The sequence below is a fragment of the Manduca sexta genome, chromosome 24, assembly GCF_014839805.1.
Source record: "Manduca sexta isolate Smith_Timp_Sample1 chromosome 24, JHU_Msex_v1.0, whole genome shotgun sequence".
Classification (NCBI taxonomy): domain Eukaryota; kingdom Metazoa; phylum Arthropoda; class Insecta; order Lepidoptera; family Sphingidae; genus Manduca; species Manduca sexta.
Window position 1 is genome coordinate 14,847,639 of NC_051138.1, and position 17,848 is coordinate 14,865,486.

The 17,848-nt window shown below is 35.8% G+C and overlaps 1 protein-coding gene across 1 annotated transcript in view; it reads left to right on the forward strand.

The window, feature by feature from the left end:
• LOC115446385 (protein dachsous) overlaps positions 1 to 17,848 on the forward strand; it is a 308,434-nt gene that overhangs the window by 286,834 nt on the left and 3,752 nt on the right. The window contains 11 exon segments of the mRNA XM_030173034.2: positions 7,380 to 7,555; positions 8,004 to 8,233; positions 8,550 to 8,736; positions 9,001 to 9,424; positions 12,606 to 12,953; positions 13,299 to 14,528; positions 14,646 to 15,366; positions 15,479 to 16,605; positions 16,988 to 17,278; positions 17,427 to 17,533; positions 17,535 to 17,719. Of these exon segments, the coding sequence (XP_030028894.1) occupies positions 7,380 to 7,555; positions 8,004 to 8,233; positions 8,550 to 8,736; positions 9,001 to 9,424; positions 12,606 to 12,953; positions 13,299 to 14,528; positions 14,646 to 15,366; positions 15,479 to 16,605; positions 16,988 to 17,278; positions 17,427 to 17,533; positions 17,535 to 17,719 (5,026 nt within the window).

Consider the following 17,848-nt stretch of genomic DNA (forward strand, 5'->3'; position numbering starts at 1 on the left):
TTCTGTTATGGAAATGGATTTCATTTTGTAGGGGAAGCATACGTGTATTGTATTGAAGTAGGTACACCTAGTTGTACGTGTTAGTGCCTCTGAAAGAGTAAATAAATCATTTGGAAAGATAGTCAACTTTATTATTGACAATAATATGTCGATAATTATTAAGATTTTGCCTCACTTGAAGGGAATTTTGATTGTGAAAATAAATTTAGACGTAATATTTTTTAACTTCAAATAAGGGCATCTTCCTATAGATAAATATGATGTAAAAATTACTTTTTTTGTGTCCAGCAATTTTTATATTACATTTTTGCACCATTTTTTTGGCTAAAATTATGATTTTTTCGACATATCTCGAAATATAAACATTTGGGTATTATAATGACACTTTATCCCATTTGTGTCATATTTATTACAGTCGCTACTGGGGGTTATGTTCCCATAATGGTATTTTGTACTCTTATTTAGGGGAATTTAAATTTGTTTGAGTATAACTCTTTTTAAACCTAATTTATATTGCCTTTATGTAAATTTTGATTGGCTTTTGATCTTTATTTTTATGTATATAGTTTTACAACCTGTTGACATTATTTTATTTGGTTTTATAAAGGTTTCCGCGATAAAGTAATGCAAATAAATGTCTCTTGGGTTGTTTTTTTTCTTTTAAGAGTATTTACCTTTGATAGACAATTCCTGTGAAATTATAAAATAGGTTCCAAATATTCTATAAATATTTTTCGTACCAAAACTTATATTTCCAAAATAATCCGCCAAAAATTCGGCAAGATAGTCCGAGAAGACATTAGGATGCGCTGATATTTTTTATTCCGACCACAATGGTGTGGTGAGGGAAAAATTTGAAATTCGGATCCGCAGAAATCCGAGGATACCGCGGCGCATGCGCACACCGGCCCTGCGACCGGGGTCGTCGAACCACCGTGCCGGCGACAGTTTTTGCGACCAAAAAATTTTTAGACCTCTTTTTTTGATTCCCCTGTAGTTGCCTCAATTATTTTCGACTTTTTACACGCAGTTTTATACGGAGTGATTTCGACAGTTCAGTGTTAAATTATTTTATGAATTCGTTTTAGTGTTTTTTTTTTATATTTTATCAGCAGTAAGACTATGTGTTTAGGAATTGATAAGATTGAAATATTTGAAATGTAAAATATAGATACTGATAAGCCTTTTGCAATTTAAGATAACATTTTTTCATATTATTTATACAATTGGTAAAAATGCGTACCCTATTCACTAGTTTTAAAAATTCAACATGATATATTTTTAACAGCATATATTATGGGAGTATGATGTGTGTACTTCAAGTTATAGAGAAAAGTAATCTAAAAACCTAACACACAACACTGTAACAAATATAATATTTACAATTGAAGGTATGAAGGTATTAAAAATATATACAATGAGATACCCAGATAACCATCGCCAACAAACACTGCCATTGTAAGAAATCACACATTCTGATCGCAATCAATTCCACGAAATATATATTAATTAAGCCATTCGTACAGTTCTATCCAAAGCCGATCAGTGCAATTTAAAAAACAGTCCCTTTCTATCCATAAACAATAGAAATACTAACTATCAGACCATGTTATTTGGACCTTAGATTATCTTCGGCACTAGATAAATTAATTCATTAAATTAAATCAGCAAAGCTAACAATTCACATGGGGATGGGTACAACACTTAATTGAATCCAAGTTTTCAGTTCTCGTGAGTGAGATAATCGGTAAACCATTAATGATTTCAATTTAGAAGGGGCAACATGCAAATTTATTTTGTAATACGAAAGGGGGCAACTAGGGTGACCATTTTGCCGAAACTGATTTGATTTGTTCTTGTTGTTGTCATATTAAAATCTAATTTTCTGTGTTATTTCATAGACAAAGAGGTTTTCCAACAAAATATTTTACTGTTGGACCTGAATGTTAAACGTTACAAGGTATTTGTAATAACAGAGAAAAATAAAAGCGTCATGATTACATCAAGACAAATATTTGGGTAATCCGCAAATTGATTCAATTTTGAATTTTATGACCGAAATTTTAATATCTTGGTTGTTATTGTAGAGTAAGTTTGGGATAATTTATGGCTCTTGGGTATAATATACCAGCTAAAATACCGGGGATATAACTGGGAAGAACTAATTCTTCTAGGTCCGGTAGCATTATTCATAGATTCTTCTTAACCAAACTTTGGCCACGGCTGCCAATCTCAATGGAGATCCGCCAAGTACGCAGGACATATAGTGCACAAGTGTGTGCGCAATAAACAGGTGCACTCTCTATTCCTTCACTCTCGTAGTCCGGTGAGACGGCAATCCGACATAACCAGAGAAAAATCAAACTCAGGACTAACAGCTATACGTTCTTTCTGAGGCACGGGGTTATCACAGCACCGACTTCCTGACTCCGAGCTCTGACTGAGTATTTTTTAAGATAGAAAAACCCAGTTATAATCATTTTGGCCCGACCCGAACAGAATAATTCAAGAAACTTGCTTCAAATAAAATTTTATTAACTCTTATATCGTGGTCACCACGCGACCAGTACGCCACCGCGTGACTGCAGTCTGCTTCTTTAATGAATTGACAACACCAGCCCAAATGTAACGTGCACTGACGTACCAACTTTATTGATGGTAAACGATTTATGTGGGCAGTTTGCTGTGTTGGTGTGGGGGAATTTGAAGGTTAGGTAGATCATTTCAAGAAGATTGAATTAAGATAAGAATAAGGGATATAGTATGGAAGGTGTAAAAGGAATTATGGATTTGGATTTTAACGGATTAGTAAACAGGAAATTTATTTTTATTTATTACTAGTTGAAACGACAGACGTTGTCCCGTCTTAACTATGAATTTGCAGCGCGCATTCCGTCAATCGCTGACAGTTACTTCAAACAATTGACAGTTATATAAAATTAATATTTTCGTTAAGTTTTCTAATTTTCTGCACAATTTTTTGAATTTTTTCTTTCATAAGAATCTTCTTCTGACAATAACAAACACAAAAAAAAATTGTGAAATCAGTCCAGCCGTTCACGCGTGATGGCATGACCAAGGGAAATAGGGATTCATTTTTATATATAGAGATAAGTCATGATAAGATTTCCATAATGATTATGAGTTAAGCTTGTTATTTAATGTTGGGTTTGGTGAAGGTTAGGTTTTGGTCATAAGCCAGGTAAAGCCTAAATTAAACTTTAAGAATGTTCGACATTAAGATATATCGTTTATAATTATTTAATGTCGCATTTACACCTGCTTTTCTTGATGTTGGGCTTTCGAAAAATTTAGGATCTAATTTTAATCCAAATCTTTTGAAATTTGTACCTAAACTCACAATATTAAACATGATTACATATTAAGATGGTTAACTAAGATTTTGGTGTCGCAATGGTTACTTCGTTATCTTAAAATCCTGCAAAAATAAATAAGCTGGACTTGGATATGTACAGTGGAGTACAAATATAAGTAACATTGGACATATGGCGGACTTTTCACCACGTTTATTACTGTCGGGTACCTACAAAATATTGTACCAGTAACCATTTATCTCGCCATTATTTATAACAATAACCATGATGCTAAATAAAATTCCGATCGCAAATGCAACCGCAGCCCGTTGCGGTGTGCGACCAACGCAACAAAATATAAAATACATAAATGCGTCAAAATATCCTAACATGATTATCAAAAAAGCAATATTCAACCGGGCCGCCGATTTTGCGTCTATCAACCTTTAATTGGCAGTTCTCACAACAATTTAAGGGGCTTCATTGTCGAATGTTTTTTTTACTTTCCAACGTTCACTTTTTACCGGTACGCTTTTTTCGCCGGTCCTTTTGGGCGAAGTTGACGCAAGATTGATATATAGCCTTATCGGTGGACAAGCTCGGCAGTCTTTGTTTGTGCGAGTGGTCTGTTGCTGCTCCGCTGGCGCACCGCCGCTCACCGCCGCGTCCCGCAGTTTCCCTTTGTCTCCCCTCTTTATGCAGTTGGTTCCTTGTCTTATTTTCGGCTGGAAATACTGGATTTGACGTGGCCGCGCCTTTGCCTTTTTGCGTCTGTTATGCCGCGATTTTTTTGTCAATGCTTTGCTTCTATTCTATGTGGTTTGTGAATGTATCTCTATCTGTTATTTATCCAATTTTCATGACATTTTTAATAAACGAACACACGATTAATATTAGAGTAATGTAATTTCTTGTTTATAAATCAATATTTCAGTGTTTAACTAATATATTTCAATTAAGACTTGAAAGTTAACATTTACATAAACAATCTTAATCTCGAACAGCGCTATAACTCCCTCACTAAAACGCAATTTAACCGTCATTATTTAAAATGAGTTTATCCCACTTTCTACATCGTAAATTTAACACCTTCTAACACAAACCTATCCTGGAGCCAACTTTAATAACACGCTAGCTTTTAATAGAAACAGTCGTCAGCAAACACGTATATATTCTACATCTCTACTCCTGAAAAAGTATGTAGGAAAGTATAAACAATTAGCCGAAATTATTCCCTATATGTTTATGCATATTTTAATTCCGAAAACCATCAACTAGTACTGCTAAACACGCCAAAACAGTTATCTTCGCTAAACACTGAATCTAAACCTCACCTGTTCCACCAAACCACTAGACTACGGCAATTATATACAAATTACTATTCAAGTTATCCGTTTCTTCCCGGCATGCCACATCGACCGTTAATTATCCGAAGATTAAAGATATCAGATATAGCATTCGCGGGCTGCGCGGCTGTCCATTGTCCGTCCATCCATTTACAGTTTTGCTCTATTTCAATACTGACTTTTATTTATTAATTGGATCCTGGATGTTAACTACATGATGTTTCTTCTTGGCTTATTGTCCTATTTTACAACTAGGAGAATAGTCGCATGGTTCTTTTTATAATAGCGTTGATACTGACGTAGACTTCGTATTATGTAATATACTGTTGACTTTAAGCAGATTATGTTGTTCTCTTGAAGTCTAAAACTTAAATTTTTAATCTTTTGAGCAATAACCATTATACATTACATATACAACACCAGCGTCATCTATTTTAAAAATTATTTCTATATCCATTATTTCCTGTGGGAGCAAATTACCTGGAGAAAGTGTTAAGTTTTGTGAATAGTCACTAAAGATGTTAATCCAGGACATGGTGTAACTGCTTGCCAAATTTCATTCAAAAGAGTGCAGCTATTTCTGCATTTACTTCTAAAAGACATCCAAAATTATACACATTTCGCATTTATATTAGTAAAATAATTTGCGTTATTTTGCTCGCGGTTTCGCCCGCGTGTCTCTAAGATGTATAAATATGATATATATGGTAATGTCCCAGAGTTTATCCTTTAAATTATTTTCGTATGTTATAAATTATTTTATTTTTTTTAGTCTATCTTTAGTTTCCAAATTCTCCATTTGTTGTCAGATCTTGCGATTGTAAAGTTTTGTAAATAATCTACATATATATATATATATATATATATATATGAATCCCTATTTCCCTTGGTCACGCCATCACGCGTGAACGGTTGGACCTATTTCACTATTTTTTGTTGTTGTTGTTGTTGTGTCTGTTATTGTCAGAACAAGGATCTTATGAAAAAAAAAGGAAGCTGAGCGGAATGTTAGAAAATTTAAGAAAAATTAATTTCAGCGATTGACAGAATGCGCGCTGCAAATTCATAGTTGACAGGACATCGTCTGTCGGGTCAGTTAGTGTTGTATATAATAATAAAGGTTTATCACCTAGAATAAGAAAATTCATTGTATTAGTTGTAACGATATAGCGGTAAACCGATTGTGTAACTACTGAATATATAAATATCAGTCCAAAAATAGAAATGAAATAAAATTCCATATAAGCATTACACCAAGACATGATATAATGAATTCTCTTTAACTTACTATATTAATGAATACCGTATCAATATTTTTCCTACGTAAGACATAAAACGGACAGCGCGTCGTCGAAAGTAAAATGATACCTTCTACAATAAATATTTACTGCGGGCATAAACAGTGTGGACGTAAATTTCGCTCGGATACCCACAATCTGGGGAAATTGAGACGAGTGGGCTCGGTTTTAATGTTACACAGGGGCTATGTGTTTGTAGAGCGTAAGAATAATAGATTTTTAAGTTTATACATGGCCACTTTGACAGTGCAGTATTAAATTAAACCACATACTTATCTTTTTGAAAACACGTTGATATAAAACTCGAATTGAAAATGATAAATAAAGAAGTTTAAATTTCGAATGAAATAAATATGAATAAAAGGTAATTTTAATCTTACATGCCTTAATTTTACGACGGCTACTCTAAAACATTTCGTCGCTTTTAGTCAGATATAATATACCAATGCAGAAGCTGTATTCGCATTAAACTACAAAATTATAAAAAAAATAGAAAGGTAACACAAGGTTTATTGGTTAAAATATTTTTTATTCATGGCATCCTTGGCATAATGTTAGCGAAGGTAAAGATTACTGTATTTCATTTATTAACGCAATATCAAAACCTATATTTGAATAGTTTTGGAAATATTTTAAAACAATACTTGTGTTGGTTAGGAACAGTATAAGTAAAAAGGCGTGTGTTCCGTGTATAGTTTGTTATTAAATTAGGCATAGATATAATATTATAGTAGCATTTAATATATTGTCATGTTTCTTGGAGTCCTAAAATATTTGACGCTATGAAGACAGAAACAAGGCATATTCGTATGTATGTTTCAATTTAATAATTATTAATTATTATAATGTTTGATTAATTTCATTGCTATTTTTTTGGAAGAAATAATTGCCGTCAAAATAAAATTAATTCTTATGATTACCATCTTAGAACTTGCGAACTTACTTCATTGGAACTTTTGTTCTTTAAACTACAGAGCTGTGTGTGACACATTTTAGTAGAGTTATTCAGAGGCGGTTTGAAGGTTGGTTCGTTCTGTAGACATGTTGGTATTGTATCCTACGATATTATCATCATTTTATGTAATGATACAGTTCGGAAATATGCGTTATAGAAATGTTTAGCGGATTTTGTTGACATATCAATGTAGTGCTGTATATTTTGGACTACAAGAGTTTATATTATTTTGCGTTGTGTTATCAAAAATCCCTAAGTTATTGTTATTTAATCATAAAAAATCGCAGGAGAATATACAACATGAATAATAAAAAAATAATTTATGCAAACTTTTGTATGATTGAAAATCAGCATAAGTTACAAAAGACAACTAATTCCGTAGAAACTTTTATTTGTGAAATATCAACCCTAATCCTTGATAATAAAACATAATATTTCACAAATTTAATGAATACCCTTTTTCCAGGCAAACAGCCGGTCCGCTACAGCATCGTCTCAGGTGACCCTGAGCACCACTTTACCATAGAGCCAATGACGGGGGCCATCCGCACTGCGAGCGTCCTGGACCGGGAGACCAAGTCCTCGTACCTCCTGAACGTTAGAGCTGCTAATGGAAATCCGGCGAGTTACGATCAGACGCAGGTACGGAATTCTGCTAGATTTATACATTTGTGGCGGTACAGTTAATGCATACGCCGCCATCTCGTCAACATCACCGGAACTGCGAGAAGACCAATATGGTATTAATATAATTGCAGTGATAAGCAGAGAAATGTCGTCTTTATTGAAAGTAATAAGCACTTATTTAATATACGATATATTAAACTGGTCTCTTGTAAATATTATGGAAAAACATTTAGGAAGGCTAGCACAATCTTGACTAATAAAACTGACTGCTCTAATCGTAGGTACGGTCAGATGCTAAGTAAATCCTGACCAAAAAAGTAAAACACCTGTTTCGTGCGCGCCACATTTGCTGTTTTATTCCAAAGTTAATGTTGACAGTAAAATATAGTTCCATATTTTTCCTCGACAGGCTATAGTTATGTAAGAGACAAATGACCATTCGCTCAATTTTTATATTTCCCAGGTCCAAATCACACTGGAAGACGTGAACGACAATATACCAGAGTTCGGTACATCTTCGGTGAGGGTGTCCGTGGCGGAGTCAGCGACAATCGGCTCTGTGGTCTACGCCGCAAGAGCTAACGACGAAGACGACGGCAGAAACGGTCAGATCACATACCAGCTGGTGTCAGCTACAGGACCTTCCAATACCTTCGCTGTGAACCCTCAGCATGGACTAGTTACGTTGCTTAGGTAAGATATTTGCCATTATAAGGGAACAAATGGTTAGGTATTATTAAATATACAAAACAAAAAAATAAAAAACAAAATTAAATTTTGGTGTTTTACATGCTGCAAAGGACATAAATGGATTTAGGTAAGGTTGCATATTTTAGAACTTTTTTTTTAAGAATCCATTAATTTACACTCCTTTTAATCTCTTCATATTATCTTTTTTTGTTTCTCTAGTTTAACTACCTTAAACGTAGTACAGACATAAACATTATAATAAATAAACAAAAACACCTAACACATATAACAAAAGTACTAAAACTAACGTTTCTCCCAGGCCATTGGATTACGAGAATCTCGTCCGTCACAACCTCATAATATCAGCAAGAGATGGAGGAATACCACCTCTCACTTCAAACCTTACTCTGGTAGTCGATGTGCAAGACGTAAACGACAACCCACCGGTGTTTGAACATGAATCTTACAGCGCTAATGTGCTGGAGTCGGAAGCTATCAATACTAAGGTAATATCTTTTAATACGATCGCGGTACCTATATAAATTTTAATATAGGATGGTAAAGGATACGGCATTGTTTTGTTTGTATTTTTTACTGGAAATAATGAACTTTATTTTTTACTTAGGAACGTTATCCAATTGTTTATAAGTCTAGGAACAAAATGTCATTTCTAATTTGTTCTTAAGCCTTTCTTATTAATACAAACTCAGGTAGCTACTCTTTGGTACTTTACATTGCTAGAGATATTTAACAAATGATGTCATTTTTAGATATTGGAAATACAAGCGATAGACAAAGATACCGGCAACAATGCGAGGATAGCATACCGCATAATACCCGAAGGCAACAATAGCAACGAATACTTCAAAGTACAACCAACAACTGGCTGGGTGTACTTAGCAAAACCGCTTGATAGAGAAACAACATCGAAGCACAAAATGGTTATAACTGCTACCGATAACGGTTTACCGCCGTTGTCCGCTACTGCTAGTCTGGTTATAAACGTTATTGACGCTAATGACAACGACCCGGTATTTTCTAAGCCCGCATACGAGTTTCAAGTTGAAGAAAATCAGAAGATCGGAGCGTATGTCGGGAAGACGTCTGCGACTGATGCTGATTTGGGTGACAATGCTGTAGTCAAATACAGTCTGTTTCCGACTAACACTAGTTTCAACATCAATCCTATAACAGGTGAGTTATTTGATATAGTTCGTATGCAAAAAAGATACGTATGGCAATATTTATTTAGGTTCAAAATGTAAGTAAAGTGTTTGAGCCTATCATGTAACGTACTTCGGAAAATAATATGTAACTTTTCTCTACATGAGTAATATCTTGTATAGTGGGTGGCATAATCCGAACAATAGGTGTCAAACAACTACAAGCGATAACAAACGTACATGCTTATAACCATTTAAACCCTATTTGTTTGATTTAAAACTGGTATGTCATTTCAAGTGTAGTACTTATTATGTTTCATTATATTTTACTTATAAAGGGTAACTAATCCTAACGTCAGAATAAATCAAACACAAAATCATTAAATTCTTTGAGAATTTCCATAAAATTTCCACATTCATTAATCCAAAAAGCACTTGTAGTACTTTCGCTGGGCAAACAGACGTAGGGCGCTACACGGCTCATTAATATCATTTTAAACATTAAAACAATGCAATTTTACCGTAACACCCTGGCCCATGTTTGCCCAACTAACCAGTAATCCGGCCACCAACGGACCACTCGGCGTGTTTGCGTTGCCGGCGTCTTTGAAAGCTAAAACCCGATGTGTGTTATGCCGGAGAGTCATCGACTGAGCAAACGCTAAACGCAAACAAATACTATTTTAATACCTTCACATTTTAATGGGATAGAGAGCGGATCCGATGGCCGTGTGTTTATGCCTTCCCATGAATAGGCTTTCATGGGTATTATTGTTTATTCGGGCAAAGTAACTCGAGTTATGAGGCTAAACAAGAAAATTTTAAGTTGGTATTGAAGGGTGCCGCTTAGAATGCGGTGGTAGTTAAATTATATTTAAATAATGAAGGTATCTTAATAACTCGTACTTATAGCATTCAAACCAGTTGTAACATTTGTTTACTATAAATAATAAAGATTACATTCCAAATAAAGATGCCCGAAGAAGATTGCCTCACAATTGACTTAAATATCGTTCAAATAATATCCTTATTGGTACATTCACGAAATAAACTTTACCACTTTAACAAGATTGTTTACCAAATCGATACCTGAATTAAGGTGCGCGCGTGTACGGCCATATCGATTATAATAATCATAGATTTTATCGATAGTCGTGCGAGTTTTTCACATCTCGATACGGATGGTATAAGGATCCCCATCGTTATAGCCTCTAACTGACTGATGAATGGTGTTGGATACCGTCTCAATTCGGCTTATCGGTGCTAGTTAGCGAATCTTCAGTTCTGTGGTGTCGATTTCGTGAGAGCTGCTCGCGGTTGATTTGAACAGGTGCTCCGTTTTCGGTGGCAAAAAACACAGCCTTTTAAGTCCATAATTGATTTTATTCGGCGGCGATTCAAAGATGTTTTCGGTTATGGTAAGTAGATGTCGGCGATGTTGCCTCAAATACATGGCGGGTAAGGTTGTTAATAAGCATACTTATAATAATTGATACTAAAAAAGTTATTTTAAAATTTGGATCCTTTCGTTAAAATAAAAATGTAATGACACAAATTATTATAGTCCCTAAGCCATCCGATCTTTATAAAACAGCAAGTCTGAACAACGAATGCAAGTTTTAAATATACCCCTGTCAATTTTATTGAATTAGATTAACGTCGAATAATAAATGTAAATAATTAGACGCCGCAGATGCTAAACGATACGTAAATGAATAAAAATAAAATAATTAGTGACAGCGGCATAGTTAAATAATAAATGGCAACAGAACAAAAACACAAACAAGATGACAACCACTGGAAAATACTAAACTGGTAAACGAAGGGTAAAATAAACAGGTATTTTTGCCAGAGCGGATGTCGCCGGAGTAACCATCAGTTAATGTAGATTTGTTAAAGCAACGCGTAGGTTAATTATGAACAGATATAAATTACCTAGATTACATAAATTATCGTTGTTCATTAACGAAACATTTATAATTTTTATCGCGAAGGTCGCGCTCGGACGAGAAGTGCGCCACAGGAGGCTCGGTACGATCGTCAATACCAAATTATAGAACGTCCTGTTCGCTCGCGGTGCACACCCATTAACCATTATGAAAATATGACCAAGTCTGTACACGGCTATCCTCAACGTTTTATTATCCTAGTACCAGATACTGTCTTCAGCCATTTAAAGCACATACGTTACCTGTGTAAGTGTGGGACGAACCAGTGTCGTTGACGAGTGCCTTTTATTTTGCGGCGAGCGCAAATGAATTATAACTATAGCGTATTAAATTGTTAAGTAGTTGTGTTTGTGCGTTAAAGATATTTTTTACTGTGGCAAAAGCGTGGATAATAATTTTTTTAGCAATTGAGGCAGATTGAAAAAACTATTTTCATTACATTATGATTTTGATGAGACTGGAGTTTAAAAGCCTCTAAAGCAGCCCAGAGACGGCAAATTTTATTCAAATCAGTTAGATACTCGTAGCCATGGCGTGACCTCTCATCCCGCTCGAAACTGCGCATGCGACGAACTCGCAGGCAAAAGCTAGTCCGTTAAATAAAGCTGGAATCTGAGACGTTGCACTGCTGCTATAAATTGCAATAATGCGCTCTGTTGAAATTAAAAAACAAAATAATTATGATCATGAGCTATGTTGACGGGTATATGAATGTCCTTTTGGGTGCAGTGTGGGTGTGGACGATTTTATCTTAACTAATATTAATATTGCGGAGCTCCGTTTGTATGCTCATTGTTTAAGCTTGTAGATATTGTGTGTTGCGACAGTTGTTTTGTTTGAATAGAATTGTAATTCAATTTATCGTGTGTGTTTCATTATGAATGATATAGATGGCACGTTAGTGAGATTTGATAACGCATATGAACACCATTATTCATCGGCGTGTATAGTTTTATTAATACATTGGAGATGCTACATTAACATATAAAAAATGGCGCTTCGTTTAATCATTTTTATTTATGTGCGATTAAAATAATCAAGCTAGCCGTTTCGAAATTAAAAGGTGAATTGCAAATAGTTATTATAATAATTAACTTAGAATAAATAAACAGATTCCTGCGTCTAGCTTAATTGCCTTATAGCGTACTGGACATTCACCTCTATTGCTGCGTTTTTAAGTACTTTTTTATAATTAGTCTACACCGTGCATACTGTTGCGAAAAATAGAAATACACAACGTCTAATTAACTATTATTGTTCAAGGTATTATAACAACAAGAGAGGTTTTGGACCGTGAATTCAAATCTTCATATTCTCTATTCGCTGAAGCAAAAGATCAAGGTTCTCTTCCAAGATCGACTCGTGTTCCTGTCACCATTAAAATTACTGATGTTAATGACAATCCACCAGAGATTATAGACCCTAGAGAAGACGTAGTCAGCGTAAGAGAAGAACAACAGCCAGGTGCAGAGGTAGCCAGGGTTAAGGCTATCGACAGAGATAATGGAGTGAACTCTACTATAGCTTATTCTATCTTGAACGAGAGAGATATGGACGGATATGGAGTTTTTGTGATCGATTCCAACACCGGCGTGATAAAAACCAGTACAGGTAATATTTAAATTTTATATTCTAGTTTTTATTAATCATAGACTTTGAGATTATCTAATTTTGTTATGACTTCACCGACGGTAATTAATTTTGTAGCAAAACTTATTAACTTTTATGATTTCAAACGTCAAGCTAATAACTATCTATCGTCCAACGTGACCACATGGAGTATAAAACTAAAGAATGATTAGATGTCGCTAAAGGTTATGCACACATCGTATAATTTGACTAGTAATAAATTACTCGAGAAAATTATATGATATTTACTGGGATTTCTCATTACGGGAAAATAATAATAATAAAATTATATTTTATACAGATTAATAACAGTTTATTTTGTTACAGTCCTTGATCATGAAGAGAGGTCGATTTATCGCTTGACTGTCGCGGCTACTGATGGTGGTACTCCTCCGAAACAGACCATTAGGCAACTGAAAGTTGAAGTATTAGACTTAAATGACAACAGACCAACATTTACAAGTTCAAGCTTGTCTTTTATAGTAAAAGAAGATGCCAAGATTGGTCATGTGATAGGAACAGTCGCCTGCTGTGATAGCGGCCTCGAAGAGAATTCTATTAACGATAACGAAGAGAAACAGATTTCCTATTTGCTAATGTCTTTGACAACAGATCACTCTCCAGGAACATTTGAGATAGATCGCAGAACTGGATCTTTAGTGGTTGCTCGCCAACTAGACAGAGAGATTCAAGACGAGTATAGACTCGAAGTGAGGGCTTTGGATACTTCAGCAACAAATAATCCACAGAGCAGCGCAGTTACTGTTAAAATTGAAATTGTTGACATCAATGACAACGCTCCCCGGTGGCCTCACGATCCTATAAACATAGAAATTTCAGAAATAACTCCTATCGGTACCATCGTCTACAATTTTACGGCAAAAGATGACGATGCAGGTCCTAATGGGGATTTGAATTTCCATATAATATCTTCGTTGCCACCGATCAAGAATGTATTCAATCTTGACCCACTAACTGGTTCTCTAACCCTCACTTCTGCTTTAGATTACGAGGTATTAAACGAGTATTGGCTGGTTATCGAAGCTACTGACTTAGCAACAAACATTTCGCAGAGAATGGCAACACTAGCAACCGTGCATATTTCTGTAACTGATGCAAATGACAACACTCCTACTTTTGTGTCAGCGACCAAAGCGATCGTTTCATTGAATACTTTAACAGGAACTTTGTACCAAGCACTGGCAGTTGATGCTGATTCTGGTGACAATGGAAAAATATCATACTATATTTCTGGTGGTAACGATCACGCTTACTTCTCAATGGAATACGATGTGGGAAAGCTTACATTCTCCAATAAGTACTCGTCAGATATTTCGAGGGTACGTCCTGGGCTATATAAACTGAATCTGACTGCCTCAGACCACGGTATACCGTTCCCAAGACAAAGCCACATGACTTTAATGCTGACTCTTCAAGAATCTACTAATGTTCCACCGAGATTTACTGATTCCATGTATAGAGCAAACATTAGCGAAGACATACGACCTGGAAGTTTTGTTACTAGACTCACTGCAAAATCTTCGAGGGGAACTGCAAGTGAGTATTTAATTTGTTATGAATAAGTTTCTATGATATATAATATGTCACTAAAATATAATTATTATTATTTTCCACAATGTTCTACTTTTATAAATTCATGACTGCTTTTTACAGGTAACTTAACGTACACAATACCATCAGGTGTCGCCGATGACAAATTTGTAATAGACGAACGCCTTGGCACTATTACTGTTAAGACAAGAATCGACAGAGAAGAAAGAGATCAGTACATATTCCCAGTCTACGTCACAGATGCGAGCACATTCCAATCCACAACTAACTTTGATGTAGCAACTGTCACTATCAGTGTTATGGATGTAAACGACAACGCCCCTACCTTCAAAACTGGATCTTGTTACCCTCTAGCTGTGCCGGAGAACAACAATCCAGAAGTTATACATACAGTTGCAGCTACTGATAAAGATATAGGAGCAAATGGAGTTATAACATACAGTATCACGTCTGGAAATAATGGAAATAAATTTTCCATTGACCCAACTACTGGACAATTGACTGCTAGGACATTAGATCGTGAAACTCAGGCGAGATACCATCTAACTATAACGGCTTTTGATCACGGATCACCTGTGGCATTACAAGGGTCTTGCAACATCACAGTAATGGTTGAAGATCAGAATGATAATGATCCTGTTTTCGACACTGGACATTATTCTGCAGCGATACTTGAAGATGCAGCAATTGACACGTCTGTTATAAAAGTAAGGGCAACAGATGCTGACTTGGGATTTAACAAACGTATAGTGTATTCTCTGGCGAATGAAAGTCAAGGACTTTTCAGGATAGATAATAAATCTGGCATCATTTTTACCACGGGGTAAGTGTGCACTTTATTTCACGTCTATTATCGAATTTTTTTTTTCACAGTAATAAGCTTTTACTTCCGAACTTAAGAATATAAAAATTCTAAATATTTATGTTTTTTTCAGAGCATTCGACAGGGAAAAAGTAAACGTGTATCATTTTGAAGCTGTAGCCACAGATGAGGGTAGATACATTGCAAGATCACAACGAGTATCGGTTGAAATAACCATTCGAGACGTCAACGACAATAAGCCGATTTTCACAAAATTCCCTTTCAAAGAACAAGTAGCTACCTTGACTCCACCTGGACAAAGCCTGCTGCGAGTATCAGCAACGGACAAGGATATTGGAACGAATGCAGAAATATTGTATGAGTTGCTGGACACTTATAACAATAAATTTCGCATAAATCCCACCACAGGGGTACTTACGGCCACACAGAGCTTGGCTAGTGAGAATGGCAAATTAATACATCTGAAAATAATTGCAAAGGATAAAGGTATCCCACCACAAAGCTCCATCGGTCTTATTGAGATACGTGTGGGAGATTTTTCTGACCTTACCCCACTACTCAATTTCCAAAATTCGACATACAATATAACTATAGATGAAAACACTCCTTATGGAAAAGAAGTTTTACAAGTAACAGCAGTTAGAAGTGACGGTCGTCGTCAAAGAATTATTTACGAAATTGGCAATGGAAATGACCAATACGCTTTTGAAATAGACTCAAATACTGGTGTATTACGAGTAAATAATTCCGCGAACTTGGATTACGAATCGTATCCTGGACCTAGAAGACAGTTAGTCATCGCTGCTCGTACAGAAGGCTCCCCGGCTCTGTACGGCTATTGTGACGTGATAGTCAATCTTTTAGATCAAAATGACCATGCACCGAGGTTCACCCAACAACAATACATTGCCAACGTCCTTGAAGGCAACACCAAAGGTGAATTTGTTGTACAACTAGCAGCCAAGGATGGTGACCATGGAGTAAACGCAAGAATACTTTACCACATAGTCGATGGCAACCATGATAACGCTTTCATTATTGAGCCAGCATTCTCCGGATCCGTCAAAACTAACATTGTTCTTGATCGGGAGATTAGGGAGACGTACAAACTGACAGTAATCGCTACGGATGAAGGTGACCCACAAATGACTGGAACGGCGACGCTCAGAATCAACGTAGTGGATGTAAACGACAACCAGCCGACTTTCCCACCTCCGAACGTCATCTCAGTCTCAGAAGGTACGTTTTTACTCACGCATTCGGTTTTAAATTGCCGTTGGCCGACATATCGACTTTGCGAAATAAATTGGCAGAATAAAAAGCGTTCCACGAGTGAGGACGCATTTTACATAATTTGTATTCCCGACTCCGCGACCGGCTTACATGGACTATTCGATTCCTTAGCGGAGATTAAATAAAAGAGACTCCTTTAGGATCAATATTTATTGGACGGTATTACATTTTTTCCGAGTGCATGTTTTAGCGGTGTCTCCGAACGGGCCGCCTTCTCCTTTTTGTATCATTGTGCGCGGTCGGTTTTATTTTAGATGTTATTTTGTGGATCGTTAAAGACTCGAACGCAAATGTTGAAAGTTTAAATCTTTTACGTTTATTTTTTCAGGAGCGGAAGTCGGGACGGTGCTCACTTCGGTGACAGCGAATGACGTTGACACATACCCCGCGCTTAAATATACGATCACAGAAGCGAACAATGTGTTTTCAATTGATAAATACAGCGGCAAGATAGTTTTGAATAAACCTCTGGATTTTGAAAATCGCAAGTCGTACCAAGTAAATGTGACAGCGTCGGATAGTGAACATGTTGCGAAGACGACTTTGACCATTCAAGTGACAGATGTCAACGATAATACACCAGTTTTTGATGATATTTCTTACAACATAATATTGCCTGGTGAGTATTTTGTATAATTTTTATAAACACATACGTTTTTTACTAAAGGCTAAATACTTTTTTTTATAAAGAAATATCTCACTCTTAGTAGGCGAATGCACCATAAACAAAAAATAACAACTAATAAAATTATCTAATAAATTTTCAGAAGGGACAGATTCTCAAGAAATCGGCTCAGTTAGCGCAAAAGACAGAGATACCAAAGATAATGGGAAGATAAGCTACTCCATCCTTCACTCAACTAAAGGATATTACCATAGACGCGACATCTGGTGCAATCTTCGTGAACTATAGCGCCTTGCCTTCCAATCAGAGAGATACGCAGCTAGCGGTAGTGGCAACTGACCACGGCAAGCCGAACAGAAGTGCTGTTGCCTCAGTGAGGATCAGTACTGGAGCGTCTTCGGAAATAAAACCTTTCATTGGACAGGATACTTACAGGTACAGTTTATACTCAATCATATTCCAAATACCTTGATTTTTATTTGTATTTTCATTTGCAAAACTTTCGAGTAACATATAATTATATGAATTAATTATTTTTCCTATTGGTGTCTAAATATGAATAAT